The 23,373-nt window shown below is 46.4% G+C and overlaps 1 protein-coding gene across 2 annotated transcripts in view; it reads left to right on the plus strand.

Moving 5' to 3' along the window:
• Positions 1–23,373, plus strand: part of SPECC1 (sperm antigen with calponin homology and coiled-coil domains 1) — a 110,587-nt gene that overhangs the window by 4,575 nt on the left and 82,639 nt on the right. For both annotated transcript variants that reach the window (XM_068154686.1, XM_068154688.1), the window contains exon 2: positions 20,901–21,077. In XM_068154686.1, the coding sequence (XP_068010787.1) occupies positions 20,931–21,077 (147 nt within the window). In that variant the 5' untranslated portion in view covers positions 20,901–20,930. The remainder of the gene's footprint in view (positions 1–20,900; positions 21,078–23,373) is intronic.

Consider the following 23,373-nt stretch of genomic DNA (forward strand, 5'->3'; position numbering starts at 1 on the left):
AGCCTGCTTCTAATGTGGGATGAGTTGTAGCATAGCTTTTTATTATTCTTCTGGCAATGACTTGCTCTGGGAGGATTTATAGAGCTACCACTCTGGACATGAAGCTTTTAGAACCAATTTCAAAATTGCTAACCAAAAATAGTTTCTTCTGTGCCAGCCTCAGTGCCATTTCAGGTTGGAGCAGGAGGAGTCCTTTGTGTCCAGCTAAATGGTGACATAAGCAGATCTCTCTCCATAAATTTCTTGTCTGCTTATACCACCACTAAGCCTGGCTGGTTCCCTACTCTCAAGCTTTTTTGAGTGTTTCTTACTAAAGCCTCCTGATAGCTAATAGATGTGATTATGAGTGAGCTGCCTTTAAATATCTATTACCAGTGTCACCATGGTAACTGCTGTAAGAGTTTCTTGCTGGGTAGAAGGTTTCCAGCTCCCTGAGATACAGCAGGGCAAAGCACTTGGGTTGTTTGTGCTGTTTGAATGAGATCAGAGGCAATTCCAAAGAGGACAACCCAGCACATTTCTTACTTTTTAATAACAGAGATTATTAATGGTACTGAAAGGAGTGAGATTAACTCTGGACTCTCTCAGAATTAACAGTGACATGGGCAGGGATGGACCAAGCTCTCCCTGGAGAGCATGCCTTCACCAGCAGGCTCCTGCTGGGACAGGGAAATGTCACTCTCCTTGTCTGAGCCAACATTTGGCCTTGCTCTTGGTGCAACCACCAAGTGAACCAATTACTCCTAATGAAGGATGCAAAATCATGATATTTCACTTGCCACAGGAGCAGCCAGAGTTGTTGGAGTGATTCAGTGTGGGGTAGAAAAAACTGAGCTGGCTCCTCTCCTCTCCCCTCATTTTTCTCTATTCCTAAACTGCCTTTATAATTTCTTTTCCTTTTCCTATTTCTTTTTTCTTTTTCCTCCAGGCCTTGGGCTGCTGTGTCCCAGGTTAGCAGCGTTAGTTGGGCAATACCCAGAGTGACTTTCCTTCTGTCCCGGATTTCCTAACCTTCCCTTTTCCTTCTCTCACCTCTGCTTGCTTTCCCCAGCTGGTGTTGCTTGGCCAATCAATCCTCTTTTGCTCTCTAATGACAGTTGTTTCTACAGGCCTCTCTACACGGCAGGTTCACTAATGTCCCTCATGCTGTCACCTCAGGGGGTTGTATTTGCTGCCATGTATTTATTTATGGTAAACAGGTCACAAACTCCATAGGATGCTGCTTCCTTTTTATGCAATCTGTTCTCTTGCTTCATTACCCTCCTATTTTAATGTGTGCTGGAGGTTCTAAATTATCCCTTGCTTTTAGAGAAGCCTGGAAAGCTGCTCACCTATTGCTGCTGCTCTCATTTCGTTAGCTGTGCCTGCTGATTTTGGCATTTAGGCTTCTACCTTTGAGTAAGGAAGGCTTCCATGGGTGTACTGGCATGCTCTGTACCAGAAAGCAGGAGGTGAGGGCCTTGAGGAGAGGTGCAATTTGCATTCAGGTGCTGTGTTTGTGTATGGGGACAGCTGATAGGCCAGAGTGAGTGGTACCTTGTAGCTCTGTGATGGAAAGAGTTCCACCTGGCTGGAGGATGTTGTGCTGAGATTTGCTGATAGCGTGTCGAGGCCATGTGAGCCACATACTAAGAGCCTTTCTTTCTGAGCTTCAAATTGCTCAGCATTGATTATTTTGTTTATAATGTTTGTGTGCCACACTTGGACAGAAGATTTGAAATCCCAAGTGACTGTGATGAACTGGGAAATCCAGGGAAACAATTTCCACAAGAAATCCTGACAGCAGGAATGGAATTTGCCTTACACCATGGCATGTTCCTTAACAGTCATCCTCTAACACTGTGGTCAGTGCTGGGGGGTGGATCTCAGTGTCTGGATACTTCACATTTCAGCTGCATGGCTGAATTTCTCAGGTGTGCTAAGCTGAGTTAAAGCTTCAAGCAGCAGCAAAAATGTTTGTTCGTACAAGCTGTCTGGAAGCAAGGAATTGCTGAACTTGGATTTAGAGTCTCCCTTTTTGCCTGGATTTGATTAGGTTACCAACGCTAAACTTCTGTGCCTGTCTGTCACACTGTGCATATCTGCTGCAAACCTGACTTAGATGGGAAGTAAAATCAATCTGGCACTGTAGATCCTTACTAGATTGTGGTGTTTTGTTGGTAATTTAGGTGCCTTTATTTCCCTACCTGGAAAGGAGATGAATTATTAAACTACTGCAATGGTTAGCTGAGCCTGCTCAAGTAATCTGTAAAAGATGCAGAGAGTAAGAGGGGAAACTCTTCAGACATTGCTATATAGGGAATCAAACCTTACCAATAGCTGCTTTTTTTTCTCCTTCATCTGGAATCCTGATCTACATTAGAGGCTTCTTGGTCTCCTGGGACTTGCACTCCTTGTGCTTCATCAGTTTTCTCTGTTCATTTGTCCTAGTTTTGGTTGCTGCTGGGTTCCCTGTGATGCACTCTGTGCTTCTAAGGCATACCCCACAGCTCTGCTTCCATTCAGGGCTGTCAGCAGCTCCAGTGCAAGTCCCTCTGAAGCAAAGCTGACAACAGCTCAGGTCTTTTATTTGCACCACACTGAAATGTACCGAAGGTTCAAAGTGGTTGGGCATTCCTCCACCATCCCCTTGGGGGTTTTATAGTTCTAAGGCAGCCTCCAGCACACATCTTCTCTAGCCCTTAAGGTCCCTGCACAGCTCTGCATTGTCAGTGATCAGCAACATTTTCATAGTATCATTCAGGGTCGGAAGGGACCACAAGGATCATCTAGTTCCAACCCCCCTGCCATGGGCAGGGACACCCCACACTAGATCAGGCTGCCCAGAGCCTCATCCAGCCTGGGCTTAAACACCTCCAGGGACAGGGCCTCGACCACCTCCCTGGACAACCCATTCCAGGGCTTCACCACTCTCATGGTGAAGAACCTCCTCCTCACATCTAGCCTGAATCTCCCCACCTCCAGCTTCATTCCATTCCCCCTAGTCCTATCACTACCTGAAGTGGTTTCTGTTCCAGGCTCCTTAGTGTTTCTATTGGGTACCTGTTGTAATTCCTTTCCCGTTAGGTGATAAATCCGAGCTTTTCCAGCATGGGATCTCTCTTGGGCAAGAAGCAAAGGAAGCAGGGAGGGCTTGTGCAGTATTTTGTCTGTGTAGGTAGTAAAAAACTTGCTGTGCTACTTGAATATGGTAATTCTCTATGAATTGTTAAGGAGTGCTGCATTATAACCTGTGAATCAGAACACTAACAGTGAGGGATAATAGAGAGAAAGGAGCATCTCCAGTCTTTAAGTCTTTAATTTAGTCATCAAAATAAAAAGTGTCACTTAACTCTGAAAGAACACTGAAAGTCTTACTTTCTCATTCCAGGGAAGAGGCCTGAGTATTGCCTTTTCCCCATCTTTAGAATCATAATGGAATCATTTAGGCTGGAAAAGACCTTTAAGATCAAGTCCAACCATTGACCAAACCACATCTGCATGTCTTTTAAATCCCTCCAGGGATGGTGATTCCACCACTGCCCTGGGGAGCCTGTCCCAGGGCTTGACAACTCTTTTCAGGAAGACATTTTTCCTAATGTCCAACCTAAACCTCTCCTGGCACAACCTGGGGCCACCTCCTCTCACCCTGTCACTTGCTAGAGAAGAGGAGGCTCAGGGGAGACCTTATTGATGTCTACAACTACCTGAGGAGTGGTTGTAGCCAGGAGGGGGTTGGTCTCTTCTCCCAGGCAACCAGCACTAGAACAAGAGGACACAGTCTCAAGCTGTGCCAGGGGAAGTTTAAGCTCAAGGTGAGGAGAAAGTTCTTCACAGAGAGAGTTGTTAGCCATTGGAATGTGCTGCCCAGGGAGGTGGTGGAGTCCCCACCCCTGGAGGTGTCCAAGAGGGGATTGGATGTGGCACTTGGTGCCATGGTTTAGTCATGAGGTCTGTGGTGACAGGTTGGACTCGATGATCTTTGAGGCCTCTTCCAACCTTGGTGATTTTGTGAAGAACTTCTGTGGTACTTGAGAGAAGGAACCCACTTCCAACCTTGATGATTCTGTGAAGAACTTCTGTGGTACTGGAGAGAAGGAACCCACTTTCAGGCAGTTGAAGGAAGCAATGAGGTCTCCCTTCAGCCTCCTGTTCTCCAGAATAAACAACTCAGTTCCCTCAGCTGCTTCTCCCAACACTTCTGCTCTGGACCCATCACCAGCTTTCTTGCCTTTCTCTGGAACTTCTCTAGCACCTCAGTGTCCTCCTTGTAGTGATTTGGATGGATCTGCATGGTGAGCGGTGGGGTGAGTGCAGTGAAGCTGTCCTTGACGCCTAAGGGAGTGCAGCCATTTGTGACCTAGAGAGAAAAACCCAGACATTGCATAAACATGTGTACAAGTGATCAGAGACTTAGTCAAAATACATGAGATACAATGAATATTACTTCACCACATAGCTGTTCTTCCTCACTTTGCTGCCTTCTGTGTGTTTGCTTCTTGCTCTTGGGAGATTGATGTCTGTTAACTCTTCAGCATTCCGCTCGGAAATGACAGAAAGGCTGAAAAATGCTGGCTCCTCTTGCAGCCTCTTCTTACTTTTGAAGCAGGCAGTTTCCTAATTCTATTTTTGCCTGACTTAGTGGCTGTTCCCTTGGAAATTCTAAAGTTGTTGTCTCATCTTCTGAGCTTTTGGCAATAGGCACCAGAGGAAGCTGTTTTTCTTGTCTCCTATAGCACTTCATGTTCCATAAAACACATCTGCCTTTTTGGTGTTTTTTTTTTCAGATGTAATGATTCCAGTCTCTTCCAACAACAAATATTTTCTCCAGTTGCAGGTCAAAGCTGGTGGCCATGCTACAGGCTAAGCCCCTCAGGTATAGGAGTGAGGACGTGAACCTGATGTAGTTAGAATAGAATTAACCAGGTTGGAAAAGACCTTCGAGATCATTGGGTCCAACCATCTAATCAACTAAACCATGGCACCAAGCACCCCATCCAGTCTCTTCCTAAACACTTCCAGTGATGGTGACTCCACCACCTCCCCAGGCAGCCCATTCCAATGGCCAATCTCTCCATCTGTGAAGAATTTCTTCCCTGCTCACTGCAGGACTAGATGGACCTTTAGAGCTCCCTTCCAACCTGGGTGCTTCTCTGATTCTAAGCTGTCTCTTAAGAACAGGGAATGCAATCTGAGCTCTCCAAGCCAGCACACTCATCTTTCTCAGCTGAGGAGCCTTTTTGGCACCAGTTGCAGGAGCTGACTTTTTACATCCACCCATTTGATCAGCATCATCTTGTTAACTGAAGAGCAATTGTTTTTTTTGCCCAGATGGAAAGTGGTGCCCCATGATTCATTCTGCAAACGTCCACTAGCTGCTTGAACTTCCTGACATCCGTAGTGGAACTCAGAAAAGAAAGAAATGTGTACTAGTTCTGTACAAAAGGGAGGCAAGCAGGGAGCAAATGCTGTCCCAAAGCCATGGGCTGGCTCCACTAATACCCACTGTCTGATGCAGACTTTCCTTTGTAATGACTTCTGGTTTTATAGCTCCAGACAGTCCTGTTCCAAGCCTTGTGACTGAATTAGAGGCTTGCTGTAAAATGACATTGTTACTGACATAATAGTCTTGTTTGTGGAGTATCTCTCCTTTGTAATTAAGACTGTTGCATGCACAAAAGCAGTTAAATATAGCATAAATGTCTGTAAGTGCAAAGATACTTGAAATATTCTTCCTTCTTTCAGCCTTTTTCATTTCTTCTTCTTTTATTTTCCATGCTCTTCATTTGCCTCTCAAATGAGCTGTGCCAATAGAACTCCTGCCCTCTGCCCATCCCTGTGTGTCTCATCCATATTTGTTCCTGTAAAATTGCACAGGCAGCACAGATTGCTACATAGAGCATTTCAATTCATAGAATGGTTTGGGTTGGAAGGGACCTTCAAGATCATGCAGTTCCAACCCCCCTGCCATGGGCAGGGACACCACCTGCTAGCCCAGGCTGCTTGAGGCTTCAGCCAACCTGACCTTGCATACCTTCAGGGAGGGGGCATCTGTGACCTCTTTAGGCAACCTGTTCCAGTGGCAATTCCTCAACTATCGGGTTTGCAAGGTGTGCTGATTAATGGGGTTTGGTCTTCCTCTCCCTTGCCTTGTTGCAGAGCTGTGGGAGCTCGTGGATTGAGCAGCCTGCAAGCAATATGCTCACTGTTATGTTGTCTGTCAACCAAATTCACCAGCTGGGTGAGAACCTGGCAGATTCTTTGGGGGGGGGGGGGGGAGGGGGGAAACAGTTGATAGCACTACTTGAAATTGTTTTCTCTCCTCCTGGCTGTGTGAATGTAATTATGGTGAAGGCCCTGGACAAGGCCACAGGCTTGCTTTGTGACCACGGCCAACTCATTTTAACAGCCTGTTGCTGGGCTCTTTGCTCATTAAACAGGCAATTTTTCAATTCAGAAGGGTTTGTGCTGATTAATTCATTGGTCTAAGTAAAGAGATCAGATAATTATAGCTGCAAGTGCTACCAGAAAACCTCTAAATAAACAAATGCACTGTCTGGTCTTGTTGGGTAGAGGGAAAATCTGCTTCACTTACTGCAGCCTGTCTACCAAAGCTGAAGCATGTAAATGCTGTGACTGGCTCCTTGCATCCAAGTGTTTTCATTTCTAGCTTTTGCTCCAGTTATATTTATCAAAGCTAAAAATATCTCTGCAAAGGAAATCTAGTAGCTCATCTCCTCTCCCCTAATTTCAGTTCGGTATTTCTCTTGGCTGAAGGATTGGAAAACCTACTGAGCTGACAACATTTCTCTCTCACTGAGCCCATATGAACTCACCTGCAGTGGCAGAGGCAGTGTGCTCCAAAAAGTGTGTTTGCTTCCTGCAGACAAAGCAGCTTTTCAGCAGGGGGCATGCAATTGATGTCTCTCTCTTTGGGTTTGGTGTCTGACAGTCCTTTTTCAGCTCTGTCTGTTCAGTTTTGAAGGTGGTCCATAAAGCAGAGGCAGCGACTTGCAGTCCCTCTGCTGGGTGTGCCACAGTGACCTCCTTGCCTCTGCATGCATCACTGAATGTAGTGTCACTTCCTCAGGGAGGAGACACAAAGTTCACGTAGATCCCACTGTCTGCAAGGACTTTGTCAGTGTGGATGACACAAAGTGCTGCTGCCCTGAGCTGTGAATAATCTCCAACTCCAAATGTTAGGTGCATGTAGGACTTCTAACTGACAGTGTATACAGGGCTTGCCAAACATAAAGCACGATCACGTGCTCTAATAAGTCATGACGTGGTCTGTTGCTGTTCTGATGGTTTAAGATCTGAAAGCAAGAGTTCCTCCTTCCTGAGAATATCTTGGGAAGGTTGGATCCTGAATCTGTAACCTTCAGAAAGAGATTCAGCCTGGACACAGTCTGTGTCTGCAGGTCTGGGTACTCTGTGGGAACAGAAGTGGTGCCAACACTGAACTGAAACAAATTTACTCTTGGCATAACATCAGCTTCCTCGAAGCCCCTTTGGCACATAGAGTAAGGAGTTGCAGAGGGTGCAGAGGGTTGAACCACTAGGTGCAGCAACTCTGTTTAGGTTCATGTTGTGAATCTGCCTTGTCTGCTCTTGTAGCATCGACACTGCTCATATACTGGGCTCACACTGCAGGGAAAGGATCCCTCTCTGCAGTTCAGGAGAGGATTCCTGTTCTAGTCACAGTCTCAGTGTCAGAGGCATGGGAGGGTGAACAGCTCCCTCTCTGGATGGAGTCAAACACAGCCCAGTTCTGAACTCCCTGGGTTTCTGTTTTGAGATTGGGATTTGATTTCTTTGCATCCCCTCTGTTTCCTCTAACTCGATACTATCTTTGTCTGGTTTAACTCCATTAAGACCTCTGGCCCTTTCCTTCCTATTTTCAGGCACTAAATTATCTTCAGAAAGCTTAAGAAAGAGGAACCTTTCTGAGCATTGCTCACTCTTGTCCCTTACTTGCTCTCTTGTAAATAAAGAACAGATTACTACTTCTTGAAGTCATTCAGGACTGATTCCAGTTACTCCTTCTGTAGAAGCCTCCCCTAATGTATCTTTCCTGCATGAACCATCTCTGGAGGTGTTCAAGAGGGGATTGGACGTGGCACTCGGTGCCATGGTTTAGTCATGAGGTCTGTGAGGACAGGTTGGACCTGATGATCTTTGAGGTCTCTTCCAACCTTGGTGATTCTGTGAACACACCTTTCCACTGCTGTGGAGCAGTGATGGGGCAAGAGAAATGGTGTTAAGGTGTCATGGCTGTCATTGCTGGCACTCTGGGGGGAGAGGTTGGTAACATGGAACCTAAAAGCTTCTGAGAGCTGCTTCTGTGGTTTCCTCTGACAAACACCTTTCTCCAGCCACCCCATGCCCTGCCCCCATGCTAGCTACCACATGAGTTTACACAACTGGCTCATGCAGACTGCTCTGGGCTTCACACTCTCTGCCCAGTGTCCAGCTCTGCCGCGGACGTTTGATGCAATACCGAAAGGAACTCTTCATGGGTCTGCTTTATGAATTGAACCATCTCGGTGTTTTGGAGGTGGGAGAGACCAATGGCTGCATTTTAGTGTTTAATATTTTTAAATGTATTTGCATAAATCCTCCTTGCCTTGATGAAAATGTGATATTTCTCCTTCCCCTGAGTAAGCAAGTGTGCATATGTGCGTGCGTGTGCGCGCCGAATGCCAGAGCTGGTGAAGCCAGCTTGCTTCCGTCTGTGAATCATTTCTCAAGCAGCTCTCTGTGTCTCACTGCAATGTGGTTTTCCTCTCAGGGAAGCACTCAAACCCTGAATTTTCAGTCTGGCTTGCACATGGTGTCAGAAGCTAGTGGGAGACGGTTTGCTTTTTAATGCAGGCAAAAGGCGAGGACGAGCTTCTGCTGTAAGTATTTGAATCTCTCTTAGGTTTTCTGAGGTGGGAACTGTGTTATCTCTAGAAGGGTTCTAGGATGGGTGATGTGTTTGTAAAGCCAGTGCATCTGCTCTGCTCAGCAAGGCTTGGCTTTGTAGTATCTAAAACTAAATTGCATGAAACAAAATGCACGGGGCAAACAATTCTGCGTTAGCTGGGAATGGCCTGAGGGTGGTCTTAAAAGCCACTACAACAACACCCCCCCCTCATGTGGGGCTGTGAGGGCTGGCTACTGTATTTCTCTTCTCCTCAGCTACGTAGATTTAGTGACAGAAGGGGTGAAGCTCTTTCTGTGCCTGTTTCTGCTTTCTTCCCTGGCAATTTAAGGCTCCAACAGTGAAAGGAAGCAGGAGCACGAGCAGACTTCCCTCTGCTACTGCATGTTCGGAGTCCAGTCCAGAAAGGACAGTGAGGAAGAAGCTGCCAAGCAAATAGATTTGGCAGCTAGCATCTCTGCAGGGGATCAGTGAAAGCCTTGGGGAGCATGCCAGATGGGTCCCCTCTTAAAACAGCACAGTGAAGAGCTATTTGGGCTCCCAGCAGGACCCTTTAATTATTGCAGTTTAGCAGTTGTCCTTAAAATTGGCCTGTGGACCGCAGCTTGATCATCATAACAATGGTAATAATAACAGCACTCATATTGCACGGCCAAGTTGTGGAGATGTTAATGCAGCCCTGTACGTGTAGCAGTAAAGGATTACTGGTAGAACTGGTTTGAAAACAGGGATTCTCTGCCCCCTTCTTTTGTACACAGTCTAAGTTCTAGATGCCCCCTGCTAATCCTTTCTGTCCTTCCTCCTAAAGAAACAGTTTTGCATGTTCCTCTTCTACCCTTTCAAAACGAGAGATGCTCCCTGCCCCATAACCTCAGCAGGAGGGGAGCTTTGATTTGCTGAAATAGTGTTCTTTGACAGATAACTAACAGAAGAATACCTTATCTCAACACCAGTTCTGATTTAATAGCATTATTTAGCCCACCCCACCAGGCTGGGGTTTCAGCCCGTGAGTGGTTCCCCAAATCACAGCTGGAAACCGTTGATGCTGTTGCCTAAATCTGTTCCTCTTTGATGTGAATATATTTGGAAAGCAGAAGTCTCTGCTCTCTCCTGCACTTCTGGAGTTGCCCCCTTGTCTTTGCAAAGAGCCCTTCCTGTGAGAAGCTGACACTGTCCCTCAAACGCGGAGCAGTTCCCAGTTTCCTAACTTCTGAGTGTTCTGTTCTGCACTTCAATGGAAGATAAATACCCCCTTAAGGGATATCTTCCAGATCTCAATTGCTTTCTTTGCATTTTGATGGATGGAAAAGGGGAGTGGGGGGAACATCCCAGCGTGTGGCAATCTGTGAGGCTGCTCGTTTGTGGCTTGTGTAACAGATATTGATTTATCTAATTTTTTTACTTCCCCCCCCACTCGTGGGGTCCCTTTCCAAAGCACATGAATGAGCATTAGCTTCATAGCATATTTAGGATATCATTTTCATAAGTGGTAAAGCTCAGGCATAGAAAGATTGCATGGCTGAACAAGAAATCTGTGTTGGAGCTGAGGATAGAATAGAATTAACCAGGTTGGAAAAGACCTTGGAGATCATTGGGTCCAGCCATCTAATCAGCTAAACCATGGCACCAAGCACCCCATCCAGGCTCTTCCTAAACACCTCCAGCGATGGTGACTCCACCACCTCCCTGGGCAGCACATTCCAATGGCAAATCACTCTTTCTGTGAAGAATTTCTTACTGACATCCAGCCTAAACCTCCCATGGTGCAGCTTGAGACTGTGTCCTCTAGTTCTGTTGGTGGTTGCCTGGGAGAAGAGACCCGAACGAGTGCACTGCCTGGGATATCATCTCTCTGTGCTTTGAGGGGGCAGGGAGCCTGCCGGTGTGTGTGCCTCTGTCAGGATTGCCATGCAGCCACAGAGGCTGAGGGAGCTGGGGTTGCTTATCCTGGAGAAGAGGAGGCTCAGGGGTGACCTTATTGCTCTCTACAAGTACCTGAAGGGAGGTTGTAGACAGGTGGGGGTTGGTCTCTTCTCCCAGGCAACCAGCACCAGAACAAGAGGACACAGCCTCAAGCTGTGCCAGGGGAGGTTTAGGCTGGATGTTAGGAAGAAGTTCTTCACAGAAAGAGTGATTTGCCATTGGAATGTGCTGCCCAGGGAGGTGGTGGAGTCACCATCGCTGGAGGTGTTTAGGAAGAGCCTGGATGGGGTGCTTGGTGCCATGGGTTAGTTGATTAGATGGTGTTGGATGATCTCGAAGGTCTCTTCCAACCTGGTTTATTCTATTCTCTGCTTGCCAGTCCACAAAACCCATGCTCATTCTTTTTCCTGTAGATGCATCTCCCCTCAATGCTACAGCAAAATGCAGTGACAGGTAATAATCAGGCAAACCACTTGTAATTATTCTTAATTTCCCCAGCAATTATGTAGCTCTTGCTCTATCTGGAGCCAAACCTCTTTCTTGCAGGTCGGCAGAACGTGAGGTGTTACCCCTGTGTGTCACTTGCTTTGTGCTGCACTCCCAGGGACAGCAGTTCAAAGAGCCTGGATTAATGAGCAGTAGCTACATTGAAATGGTTCTAAGAGGTTTTGTTCTCAACATGCAATAAAGGGGACATAATTTAAAGCCACCTATTCAGGGCAGAGTCATGCTGGGGAAAGCCCAGAGTGACCTAGTTCTTTGCTGTTACAACACGGTTGTAACTTCAAGAAATGAAGTTTGGAACCAGTGCATCATTTTTTATCCTTCTGGACTCTTCCCTTTGATTTATGACTCCAAAGGGTGGATGTCAGCACTGTGTAAGCTTTCCCTGCTGGCCATCCATTGAAGTAACAAATGCCTACAACATACCTAAAGGCATTTCCCAAATCCTCTAGAGTGGAGTCACTTCTTAGATGGAGTTTTGATGTGACTTAACAACATTTGGAATGTATTGCATAACCTGTGTGTGCATTCTGCCACTACATATGGCATTTCCATGTACACTCTCCCAGCATGAGAACATGCTGTCTGTGCCTGCCTGTCTCCCTACAAATGTTTATTGCCACCCTACCCTGCTGTTTGTCATTTTGCTTGTGTGCATCCATCAGCAATGCAAAGGACATGATTCAGAATTGCCACGTTGGAGCCTGTAGCTCTGTCCTGGAGTTGGGGAAAGATGATGGCAGGCTCTTCTCTGTTCAACCTTAGCGAGGCAATGCACCTCCTTCAACCAGAGAGGCACAGTGGGCTGCTTACTGGCAGCCAGCACACAGTTGTGCTTCATGGCATCTTCAGGTACCAGCACCACCCAGCTGGCAGTTGCCACTGTTCTTCTGAAGGGGTAAGGAGCAGAAAATTACAGATAAGTTGGGATTCTTGTTTCCTTTATCCTGAGGAGACCTTACTGTGGCCTTCCAGTATCTTAAGGGGGTCTGCAAGAAAGCTGAGGAGGGATTTTTTTAGGGTGTCAGGGAGTGATAGGACTAGGGGAAAAAAATTGAGATGGGTAGATTCAGACTGGATGCTAGGAAGAAGTTCTTCCCCATGAGGGTGGTGAGAAACTGGCACAGGTTGCCCAGGGAGAGGATGGAAGCCTCATCCTTGGAGGTTTTTAAGGCCAGGTTGGATGTTGCTGTGAGCAACCTGATCTAGTGTGAAGTGTCCCTGCCCATGGCAGGGGGTTTGGAACTGGGTGATCCTTGAGGTCCCTTCCAATCTAAAGATTCTGATTCCTGTCTATAAGATCAGGGGTCATAGGGAGGTAGCATAGTTTCTGTTCTGAGATGTGCAGTGGTGGCTGGTTAGATAATCAGTGTGAGGAAGGAGGAGGTGGTGATTGAATATCCATGTCCAACAGGGTGATTTAAATTACAGGAGGGGCATGTTCCCAGACATCTCAGAGCACAGCTTTGGCTTGGTTTTTAAGCAGCAATCACTGTGCTGGATGACAGCTCTGGGTATCTGGACAGGCAGCAGAATAGCTGTGATTTCCCCTCTTGTAAATGGCCAACAATATTAATCAAGGGCAGGAGAAATGCAGCTAAATAAACCCTCTGTCCACATGCACACACAAGGATTTTGTTGTAACTTCTGCATTATTTTTTGCCTCCCACCCTCCCCCCCACCATGGGATATAACTAAGAATAGAAGACTGACAAATCCAAAACTCTAGGGAGAACTTCTACAGAGGAAAGAGGATGGGCAGGAGGTTTTGCACTGCTCTCATCATCTCTCCATGCCTGGAAAAGTCATCAGTGACCCTGATGGCTGCTGTGGGAAGAGGATTTTACGTTGAGCAATGTTGAGATATGGAGTTTTGCAGTTACTGAGCTCTGGCAGTCTTGTTGAGATGCTTTCAGGAGCTGAGTTGATGGCCAGAAACTTGTAGTTTGTGGCTAGTTGGAACTGTCCTCACCTAGGCTGCTTCTGATGTAGGTTTCAGATCCTTGTAGCCTTTCAGCATATTTATGTACTGGTTAATAAATACCAGCTTTAGAGAATAATGGGGGGGAAAAAACCCCACTAAGGGAGTAAGCAAGAAACACCTTACCACAAAAACATGAGCTTGTCTCTTAGCTTTGTTTTGGAGGGATCCAGGGGAGTTTCCAGTGTCTGTGTGGTTTTTAGCTGATACCATGAAGAGAGGGGAAGAGAAATGGCTCTGCAGTAGTTGCTTATACTGTACATGAAGGGAGCCATGTGCCCTGCAAAGAAAAATCTTTGTGGAGTGGATCCAGAGAAGGACCATGGAGATTTGACTTATAAACTGTATCAGAGACCCTGATGGTTAAATTCTGAGTCTGGTGTTTTGCTTTGTATTTTTATCAACTAATTGATTGACCTTGGGCATCTGTGTGTTGATTGACCTTGGGCATCTGTGTGTTGATTGACCTTGGGCATCTGTGTGTTGATTGACCTTGGGCATCTGTGTGTCTGAATTTCCATTCGTCTTGTATTGGAGGTTTATCAACATTTCGAACTCCTTGCTGAAACACCTGGATGCTCTAAGTGCCTTGCTGTGCTATGGTAGTACATTTCTTCTCCACTCTTGACAGTCTACCATTAAAAAAACCACAACTACTAAACCACCTTTGCTTGAAGCATGCATGAAACCAGCAGACTTTGCCCTGCTGTAGCACGCAGTCTGGACATGAAAATTTCCAAGTGCTGTCTTGTCTTCTGCTGCTCCACCAGCAAAATATGGAAATTCAGCTGTAAATGAGACTGGAGAGCAAGTCTGCTGAGGCAGACCAGAGGAAGCTGCTGCTCAGTGTTTGAGGTCAGGTTTATAATTGAACCTCTTTGGCCAGCAAGAGCAAGAAGAGCCTTAGAGATGGGGTTTTGGCAGATGGGCATATCTTGTCTGTTCCTTTGAGAAGTGTTTGAGTGGCAGAAGGTCTGTCTTGTGATGGATTGTTTGGGTTTGGTGGGCTTTTAAGTCTCATTCTAATGGAAGCCAAGCTTTGTACCAGCTGTGATCCAGCAAGTGTCTCCACTTGGAGCAATGGAGGAAGGCTGCACTGAGAGAGCCTCCAAGACCCTGAAATCAAAGTAACAGAGGGGATGGCTGTTGATAGATACAGAAAGACACCACAGAGCTGGAAGGAGCAGATGCCAAAGCAAGCTGTTCAAAGTGACCAAAAGAGAGTAAACAGTTGGGTGTTTAACTTTTAGCATGGTCTTACTGCCAGGTAGGCTTTAACTTGTGCCATCTATTTCTGCGTTACCAGCGACTGTATTGGTCTATCAGCTTCCCTGGATTGTGGTCCTGGCTTGAATCCCTGATATCAGTTAAGAAATCACAATGAGTCATATGGAAGCATCTGTCAAGCCTAAAAATTGTTGCTTGAAGTTAATTGATGTGAAAGGGAGAAAAGATTTCTATTTCAGCCCAGCTGGCTATCCTGCCATATAGCTTCCTACGTGCTGCTAGAAAATGCTTTTACAGTTTACTGAACTTGTTAGATATTTCTGTGTTCTAGCTGATAGTTTGTCTGAAAATAGCAGGGATTGATTAGGTTGGAAGGAAAATAATGAAAGCATGATGCAGATTTTTCCATGCTATAAACCACCCCCCCCCCCCCCCAAGAACTTGCAGAAAATTGTGCTTTTGATTTCACCAGAATGTGCAGTAATGGCTCTGGAGTAGTCTGACCTTTGGTGTAATGAAAAGTAACTGAATGACAGGAAAATGGCACAGGGGACTGTGGGTTTTCGCCCACCTAAGTCCCAGGCTGCTGTCCATTGAGAGTCCTACCTGCAAAGGTGGTGCTTCTGACCTTATTTCTCAGAGATGGTGGGCATTCTGAGGGAGCTGGCGTTGTTCAGCCTTGAGAAGAGAAGGCTCTGGGGTGGGGCTTAATAGCTGCCTTCCACTACCTGAAGGGATCCTACAGGAAGGATGGAGAGGGACATTTCATAAGAGTATCTAGCAATAGAATGAGAGGGAATGGTTTGAAGCTGAGTGAGAGTAGGTTTATACTGCATCTTGGGAAGCTCTTCAGAACGAGGGTGGTGAGACTCTTGAATAGGTGCCCAGGGATCTTGTGGATGCCTCATCCCTGGAGGTGTTCAAAGCCAGGCTGGATGAGGCCTTGAGCAACTGAGTCTAGTTGAGAGGTGTCCCTGCCAGGGAGGTGGGAGTAGGTGATCCCTAAGATCCCTTCCAACCTAAGCCATTCTGTGACTCACAGGTCTCTGTGAACCTGCCATCTGGTTCCATGCTCTCCAGATCTAATCATGAATTTTCATCGTTCTGTTTTTCATTCATTTTCCTAAAGCAACTTCAATGACTCTCATTTGCCTGGCCTGTTGAGTGGCTGGCCTTGCACACAGACATGAGCACCAGGACATAAACTGTGTGAAGTAGGTGGGGTACAGGAAATTTGTATCTCTAGCCCCTCAAGAGGGATTTTTCCTACCTAACTTAGGTTCTGCAGCTATCTTAAGGAGTGTTATTTACTTAACAGTGTAGCTGCTGGGTGAATGATATTGCTTGTCATCACTGAAACCAACCTATCTATTCTTATTTAGAGTAAAACCAACCTTTGATAGTCAGCAGAATGTGTTTCCTGGACTCTTATTCTCTGGGACTGGTGAATGATTCCTTTGATGGATAGCCAAGCCTACAGATCCAAGGGACTTAGCCTTGTCTTTGCTGTTGCAAACTGCCTGTGAGAATTAGGATAAATGCTTTAATCCAGTTTTTCTAGCCATAAGACTGGGAATAATTCTAGGCTGGTTCTAAGGACTTTATTAACAAATGCATGTGGACAGACTAAAGAAATGTCTAGGCTCTCAATCTTTATTAAAAGAGTAAGTGGACTCTTTCCACTGTAAACCTTCTGCTAACTGCCAACGTTGCCCACATCAAAATTTTCCCCAATACCCTTTAAAAGTATCAGTGAGACAGGAAGAACCTATGCAGCATGGCCTGAATTTTTAAAAGACTTTGATGTTCTGAGGATTATTGAGGGAGAAGGCTCTGTCAGGACCAGCATTTACATTTTTATGAACTCCCCAGTTCTCTCTTTTGATGTTTCAGAGAGGGCTACCCAGACACCAGCACTTTGGAGTGTCAATGAGTTTAGAAGCAGCACACTCCAAACCCCTCCAGTTGGGATGTGACTGGCAGTGGAACTGACTTTGCTGCTCTGAAGCAGCATATTGTTGGCAGGTCCTGCTGTGACTGTGCTGATCCCATTCCCAAGCTCTCATTCAAGGACAGTTTATGGCTGTGACTGTGCCCTTTCAAAGTCCTTTCTGCTGCCTCAGAAGGATGATCTCTGCAAGCTACTGTTGCTAGCCCTGTCTTGAAAATCACTCTGAAGAAGGAGAGCCTGCATTTAGCTACTGCACTGCTCTGACAAGCTGCTGCCTTGTGTCAGATTTGGAACAGAAGGGTAAATTCAGGTGGCTCAAACTCAGTGTCTTAAGGGTTGTGGGGTTCTTTGTTTGTGTGTTTTGGTTTTTTTTGTCTTTCCAGATCTAGGAAGCATGTTGGCTTCTAATTGTTCATGGTGCTTATGACAAGTAGATACCAGCTGTGTATCCTGGTTTTAATGCAATCTCTTGCAAGCTGTCCCTGTACGTGCTGTTTCTGCCCCAGGGTGGCAGAAAGCTCTTTGCTGCTGTTGGGTTTCCTGAATGCTCACTGACTGAAGCCATTTGAGATCTCCAAGTAAGGACTCTGGTTGCCAGTTCACTGCTCCTTACCTACCTCAGTCTGTGAGCCATTTCATGCTGCTGAACTGCAGGCTTTGCCTTTTGGCCCACAATGCCCACAGCTTCCACGAAGCTCCTTTGTTTACCTGTACTGCAGTAAATCAAATGTGGAGGAGGAAAGCTGATGATGCCTGAGAATGGATTTTTCTGCTCTCAAAGAACAGCAGGACTTCTCCTCCAAAAAAAGAAGAGAGGAGAGAAAGGGGGAAAAAACATAGTTTTATTTAGTATTACTCCTGAAGCAGTGCTCCCAACAACTCCAACGTGTGCCACCTACCTAGGAATGAAAACAGCTTAAGATGAATGCAACCTCTCTTTAGGCTTTGAAGTGTACATATAAGGCTTGTGGGAAGTATTGAGATCCCACATCAGAGGCTGAAATCTTTATCTACAGCTCAGGCTCAGGTTAAGCAAATACATGAGGAGAATTACTTCCATCTTTTCTAAATGCTGGTCCCATCTAAACACATGGAAATCTAATAAACACTAATAACTCCAGCTCTGCTCCTCTCAATTTTAGTTTCATCCACTTGGCACGTAGCAGAATGTTATTGAATCCACATGGCACATAATTCAGCTATCATTACATGCAAAAGCCAGTTTGCCTCAGGCTGCTGGCTGGATTTCTTCAGTTTGTGGTTGAAGTACCTTTTCCTTTTTACTTCTACCCTGATGCTCTAATAAGCATATCACTGCACTGCCACTTGAAAATGCTGGGGATGACTCAAAATTACATTCTTTTTTTTAAGGATATCAGGGAAGCATCTGTGCAGCTGAAGGCAGGTAAGCATGAGATGAAGTCATGAAGAAATCCAGAGGGTATACTGAAGCAGAATGCATGTGCAGCCATTGGATCTGCAAAACCCCAAATCTGCATAATTGGGAGAGGGAATCAGGAAGACAGCTTGAATGTGTAGTTGCTGCTCCACTATATAGCTATAGGAACCTTAGAACTGTCTTCCAATACCTGAAGGGATCCTACAGGAAGGCAGAAGAGGGACTTTTCATAAGGGTGCTTAGTGACAGGACAAGGGGGAATGGTTTGAAGAGGAGGGAGAGTAGGCTTAAACTGGATCTTAGGAAGAAGTTCTTCAGCACAAGGATGGTGAGACTCTGGAATGGGCTATCCAGGGAGGCTGTGGATGCCTCCTCCCTGGGGATGTTCAAGGCCAGGTTGAATGAGGCCTCAAAGAGCCAAACCTGGTGGAGAGGCATCCCTGCCCATGGCAGGGAGGTTGGAGCAGGTAATCTCTAAGGTCCCTTCCAACCCAAGCCATTCTGATTCCACATAAATGCAGTCAGTGCTGTGCCTGTTGAAAGATGGGGTTTAAATAATGTACAGCAGCAAAGCCTGCTAAGGGTGATGATGAACTGTGGGGATGCTGAATATGATTATCCCTTGCAAAATAGCTTAGATATCTGTCAGTGCTTTAAAAAAGGAGCCATATGATCAGCACAATCAACAAAGACTATTCTTTCTCCTCTAATGAGATCAGTGGATGGCTCCATGCTGTATGTGGTAAGAATTTTAATGGAGTAATGCTTATACTTCCCAATCACTCCTAACTTTATTTCTTTATTGAGGAGCTGACAGGTTAGGGCTGTGGAGAAAACCAGCCCTCCCTTCAAGGGCACCAAGGATAAGTAGAGGAAATGTCACCTTCTTGCTTTGTTCTCAGTAAGACAGCAGCAGAATACTTGACATTTCCTTCTGCCTCTGTGCAGCAAAGCTCTCCTTAAATAGACCATCATGGCACTGGGCAGAATAGAATAGAATTAACCAGGTAGGAAAAGACCTTTGAGATCAGTGAGTCCAACCTATCATCCAATACATTCTAACCAACTAACCCATGGCACCAAGCACCCCATCCAATCTCTTCCTAAACACCTCCAGTGATGGTGACTCCACCACCTCCCTGGGCAGCACATTCCAATGGTCAATCTCTCTTTCTATAAAGAACTTCTTCGTAACACCCAGCCTAAACCTCCCCTGACACAGCTTGAGACTGTGTCCTCTTGTTCTGGTGCTGGTTGCCTGGGAGAAGAGACCAGCCCCCACCTGTCTACAACCTCCCTTCAGGCAGTCGTAGAGAGCAGTAAGGTCTCCTCTGAGCCTCCTCTTCTTGAGGTGCTGTCAGTGTGGAATCCAGCTTGGCCCCAAACAGATTTGTTCAGAGTGTTCCTAGCTGTGAATATAAAATGAAGCATGAAGTGAACTGCAAGATGTAAAATGTGACCCAAGCCCTTTACTGGCTCAGCTGGGAAGAAATTGTCATTGCCATTTCAAACTGCTGCTGTCCAAGTTCATGCTGGCCCAGCTGGGTTCTGGCGTGATAAACAGTTTGTGCTTACTGGGAGCACATTCCCCTGGCTGGGACGCTAGGCTGATCTCTTTGTCCATCTCTGGGCTACCAGTTCAGCAGACAAGAAGCCAGTTAGCCTCTGCCTCCACAGTGCTGATAGGCAGCTACACCTGTGTGTCTATTTTAGAAGATGAAGCTGTGGAAGAAAAGTGTTGCTCATACAGGAGTGGGGGAGATACCAGGCAATCTCCCCTCCCTCCCACTCCCAACTCAGCAGGCTGGTTCAAGAAAAGGCTTCAAGAAAAACCTTCCAACTAATTGTTATTCTGCTCCTGGGTTTGGGTTGGGCAGTGGGCTGGTGGAAATGTATGGCTTTAGCTCTGCACCAGTTGAGCTGGTGATTTATTTGGCAGCTCTCTACCTGTGGAGAGAGAAACAGACTAGTTGTTCTTGCTGGCAGCTTGCACGTGTTCAGCTGTGCCTAATAATAATAATAATAAAGGATTTCACATGTATTTACTGATTCCTGGCAGGATTTCTCTCTTGCACAAGCTTATCTCTGAGGAATAGTGGATCTGGATATTTGTTTGCCAGGAAGCAGAATTATTTATGTTTCACCCCCACCACCATGTTTTGTAAACCTTGCTGTTGTGAAACATCTGTATCACTGTGGCAACATCAACTGCTGCTTCCCTAGAAGACTGTGATAAGGTAAAGATCTCACATTTTCCATAGATCTGAGGAAACTTTGCTTCTCATGTGACTTATTTCAGTTGAAGATGCTGGTTCTGACAGGAAGAGAAGGTTGGCTTTGTCCCAACTGCTGTGGACTTCAATCTTACCTGAAGGGAGGTTGTAGCCAGGTGGGGGTTGGTCTCTTCTCCCAGGCAAGCAGCACCAGAACAAGAGGACACAGTCTCAAGCTGTGCCAGGGGAGGTTTAGGCTCCAGTTGAGGAGAAAATTCTTCACTGAGGGAGTTGTTCACCATTGGAATGTGCTGCCCAGGGAGGTGGTGGAGTCCCCATCCCTGGAGGTGTCCAAGAGGGGATTGGATGTGGCACTTGGTGCCATGGTTTAGTCATGAGGTCTGTGGTGACAGCTTGGACTTGGTGATCTTTGAGGTCTCTTCCAGTCTTGGTGATTCTGTGATTCTCAGTTGTTCTTTCATTGTGCTTCAGCATCCACAGGTGTCCTGCTGTGGCTGGTAGAGGTCTCTGATTTGCACAGTCCCAGCAACAGTCAGTGCTGCTTCTGTGGTGTTTCATGTTAGCAGTCAGTATGAAGAATGTAAGTGGCTGCAGCCTGCTCTGAGGGATTCTCTAGGCTGAGTTTTGATGTGTATAGGAGGGAACAAAATTTACCATGGTCTGTTCAGCCCTTTAAACTGATGCCAAGTATCTCTGGTGCTCTCTTTCAGATGATATAAAGACTGGGGGTTTTTTTCTGTGCATGTATACCCATAATTTATCATTATTTCTTTCAGTGTCTGTAAACTGAGCTTACTGGGAAGAAAATGAAGAGTACTGCCAGGCCTTGGAGTGCAGTGACAAAGCAAGGGAGTCATGGGGTTGACAGAGGAAAACCACTTTCCACCACCTCAACAGGAATGAAGACCTCCAAATCTTCAACTTCACTTGCCTTTGAATCTCGGCTCAGCAAGGTACTAAGCAGCAGGGAGTGTGCAAGCCTCCAGGTTCAGGCTCCTGGAGTGTGTGCTGCGTGGCTGAGGCCAGCATCTCTGAAGGAATGCTACCAAAAAAGCCTCACCAGGAAATCTGATGTGGTTATAATGAATCAAGTTGATTATCAGCAAATGCAAGATCAAAGTGGCTTCTTTGAAGACAGGGGATAGAAAAAGGCAGCACAGTTGCTGCTGTAGAGAGGGCACGCTGAAGATATTACTTTAGAGAGACTGCAGAAGTCTCTAAAGGTCAGAAAGTCAGATTGTTTCGTTCAGCTCCTCAGGGTGAGCTGCCAAAACCTTTGCCAGAAGGCAAAATGTTAGTTGTTTGGTATCCTGGAGCTGGTCAACACTTCAGCTATTGAAACTTACGAGCTTGCAGGGTCCAGGAAACCACAGACTGAGTCAGTGGAAGAGATGAAAGGCAGAAAGAATTGGAGCTGAGAGACTTCATTTTGCTTGAAGATTTTTACATTCAGGAACCACTAAGTAGGGAGAGTGCTTGATGTGTGCTCTCCTTTCACTTAACCACGAGCAGCAGTTTTCAGCCTGTGGTTCACGGACCCCTGGGTGTCCCTGGACAACTTCAAAGGCAGTGGGGTTTGATTTGTGAAAATAGTTTAGGTGTCCACAGGCTGAAAGGGATTGGGAGGAAAAAAATTACTGCTCTAGGGAGACTTCCCTGTGCTTTGGTCTTCTAAAATACTTGAAGTGGTATTTTTTTCCCCCTGAAATTAATGAGAAGCTGTTACTAGAGGTACACAGGCTGCTTAGGAAGGCACACCAACAGGCAAGCAGCTGACCAATGTTCTCAGAGAAAATGCTACTTCTGCTTCTGGAAGCAACATAATTTCAGTGCTTCTCCTTGAATCCTGCCTTCGTGGGGCTGGTGTTGCGTGGGTTTCTTGTATCCATTTCATAGTTTCATTCAGGGTTGGAAGGGACCACAAGGATCATCTAGTTCCAACCCCCCTGCCATGGGCAGGGACACCCCACACTAGATCAGGCTGGACAGAGCCTCATCCAGCCTGCTCTTAAACACCCCCAGGGACGGGGCCTCGACCACCTCCCTGGACAACCCATTCCAGGGTTTCACCACTCTCGTGGTGAAGAACCTCCTCCTCACATCCAGCCTGAATCTCCCCACCTCCAGCTTCATTCCATTCCCCCTAGTCCTATCACTACCTGAGATCCTGAGAAGTCCTTCCCCAGCCTTCCTGTAGCCCCCTTCAGATACTGGAAGGCCACAATTAGGTCACCTCGGAGCCTTCTCTTCTGCAGACTGAACAGCCCCAACTCCTTCAGTCTGTCCTCACAGGAGAGGTGCTCCAGCCCTCTGATCATCCTTGTGGCCCTTCTCTGGACACCTTCCAGCACCTCCACATCCCTCTTGTACTAGGGGCTCCAGAACTGGAGGCAGTACTCCAGGTGGGGTCTCACCAGAGCTGAGTAGAGGGGGAGGATCACCTCCCTCGACCTGCTGGCCACACTTCTCCTGATGCAGCCCAGGATCTGATTGGCTTTGCGGGCTGCAAGAGCACATTGAGAGCTCCACAAATCCCCCTCCCAGAAAAGACCACACAGCCTTTTTGTGCGTGAGAAAGCAACTTTCTTGAGGCAATCAGTGATATCTGCCAGTGTGTTTGAAACCCCCCCATAGTGTGAAACACTCTGTAAAGCAGACAGCTCAACTGCTTCCAAGTTTGTGAAACATTTATCTACAGATTTCCTCCCCCCAGCTTACATATTCTGAGAACAAATTTTGTTTTCCTTTTCTGTGGACAGATGAAAAAACAAAATGCTTCCTCCTGAGCAGGCTTCTCAGCTTCTCTTCTAGCGAGTCCTACAGTCCCTAGTAAAACAAAGTTTTAGCTCCTGCCATGAGCAATCTTTGCTCACTGCTTTTCCACAAGCAAGGAGGGCAGACAGCTGAAGCTATACCACGTTTAAGATAAGGGCTTTCCAGTTGGGAATTGTGTTAGATCTTGCCCTGACTGCTCTTGCATTTTATTGCAGCAGCTTGGGCTTCTCAGCTAGATGACTTTCAGATTTTGGCTTGGGTCTCTAGCAGGTTCTTTGTGCATGTCACATAACCTGAGGCCTCAAAGTTTGGGGGCTCCTGTTTGATAAATATGGGAAAGAATAGAACAGAATAAACCAGGTTGGAAGAGACCTTCAAGATCATCGTGTCCAACCCATCATCCAACACCACCTAATCAACTAAACCATGCAACCACCTATCAGCTATCATGCAAGCACCCTATCAACTGGCAGC

Source organism: Melanerpes formicivorus, unplaced genomic scaffold (genome assembly GCF_026170545.1).
Source record: "Melanerpes formicivorus ecotype bairdi unplaced genomic scaffold, bMelFor1.0.p_v2 SCAF_29, whole genome shotgun sequence".
In the NCBI taxonomy this organism is placed as follows: Eukaryota; Metazoa; Chordata; class Aves; order Piciformes; family Picidae; genus Melanerpes; species Melanerpes formicivorus.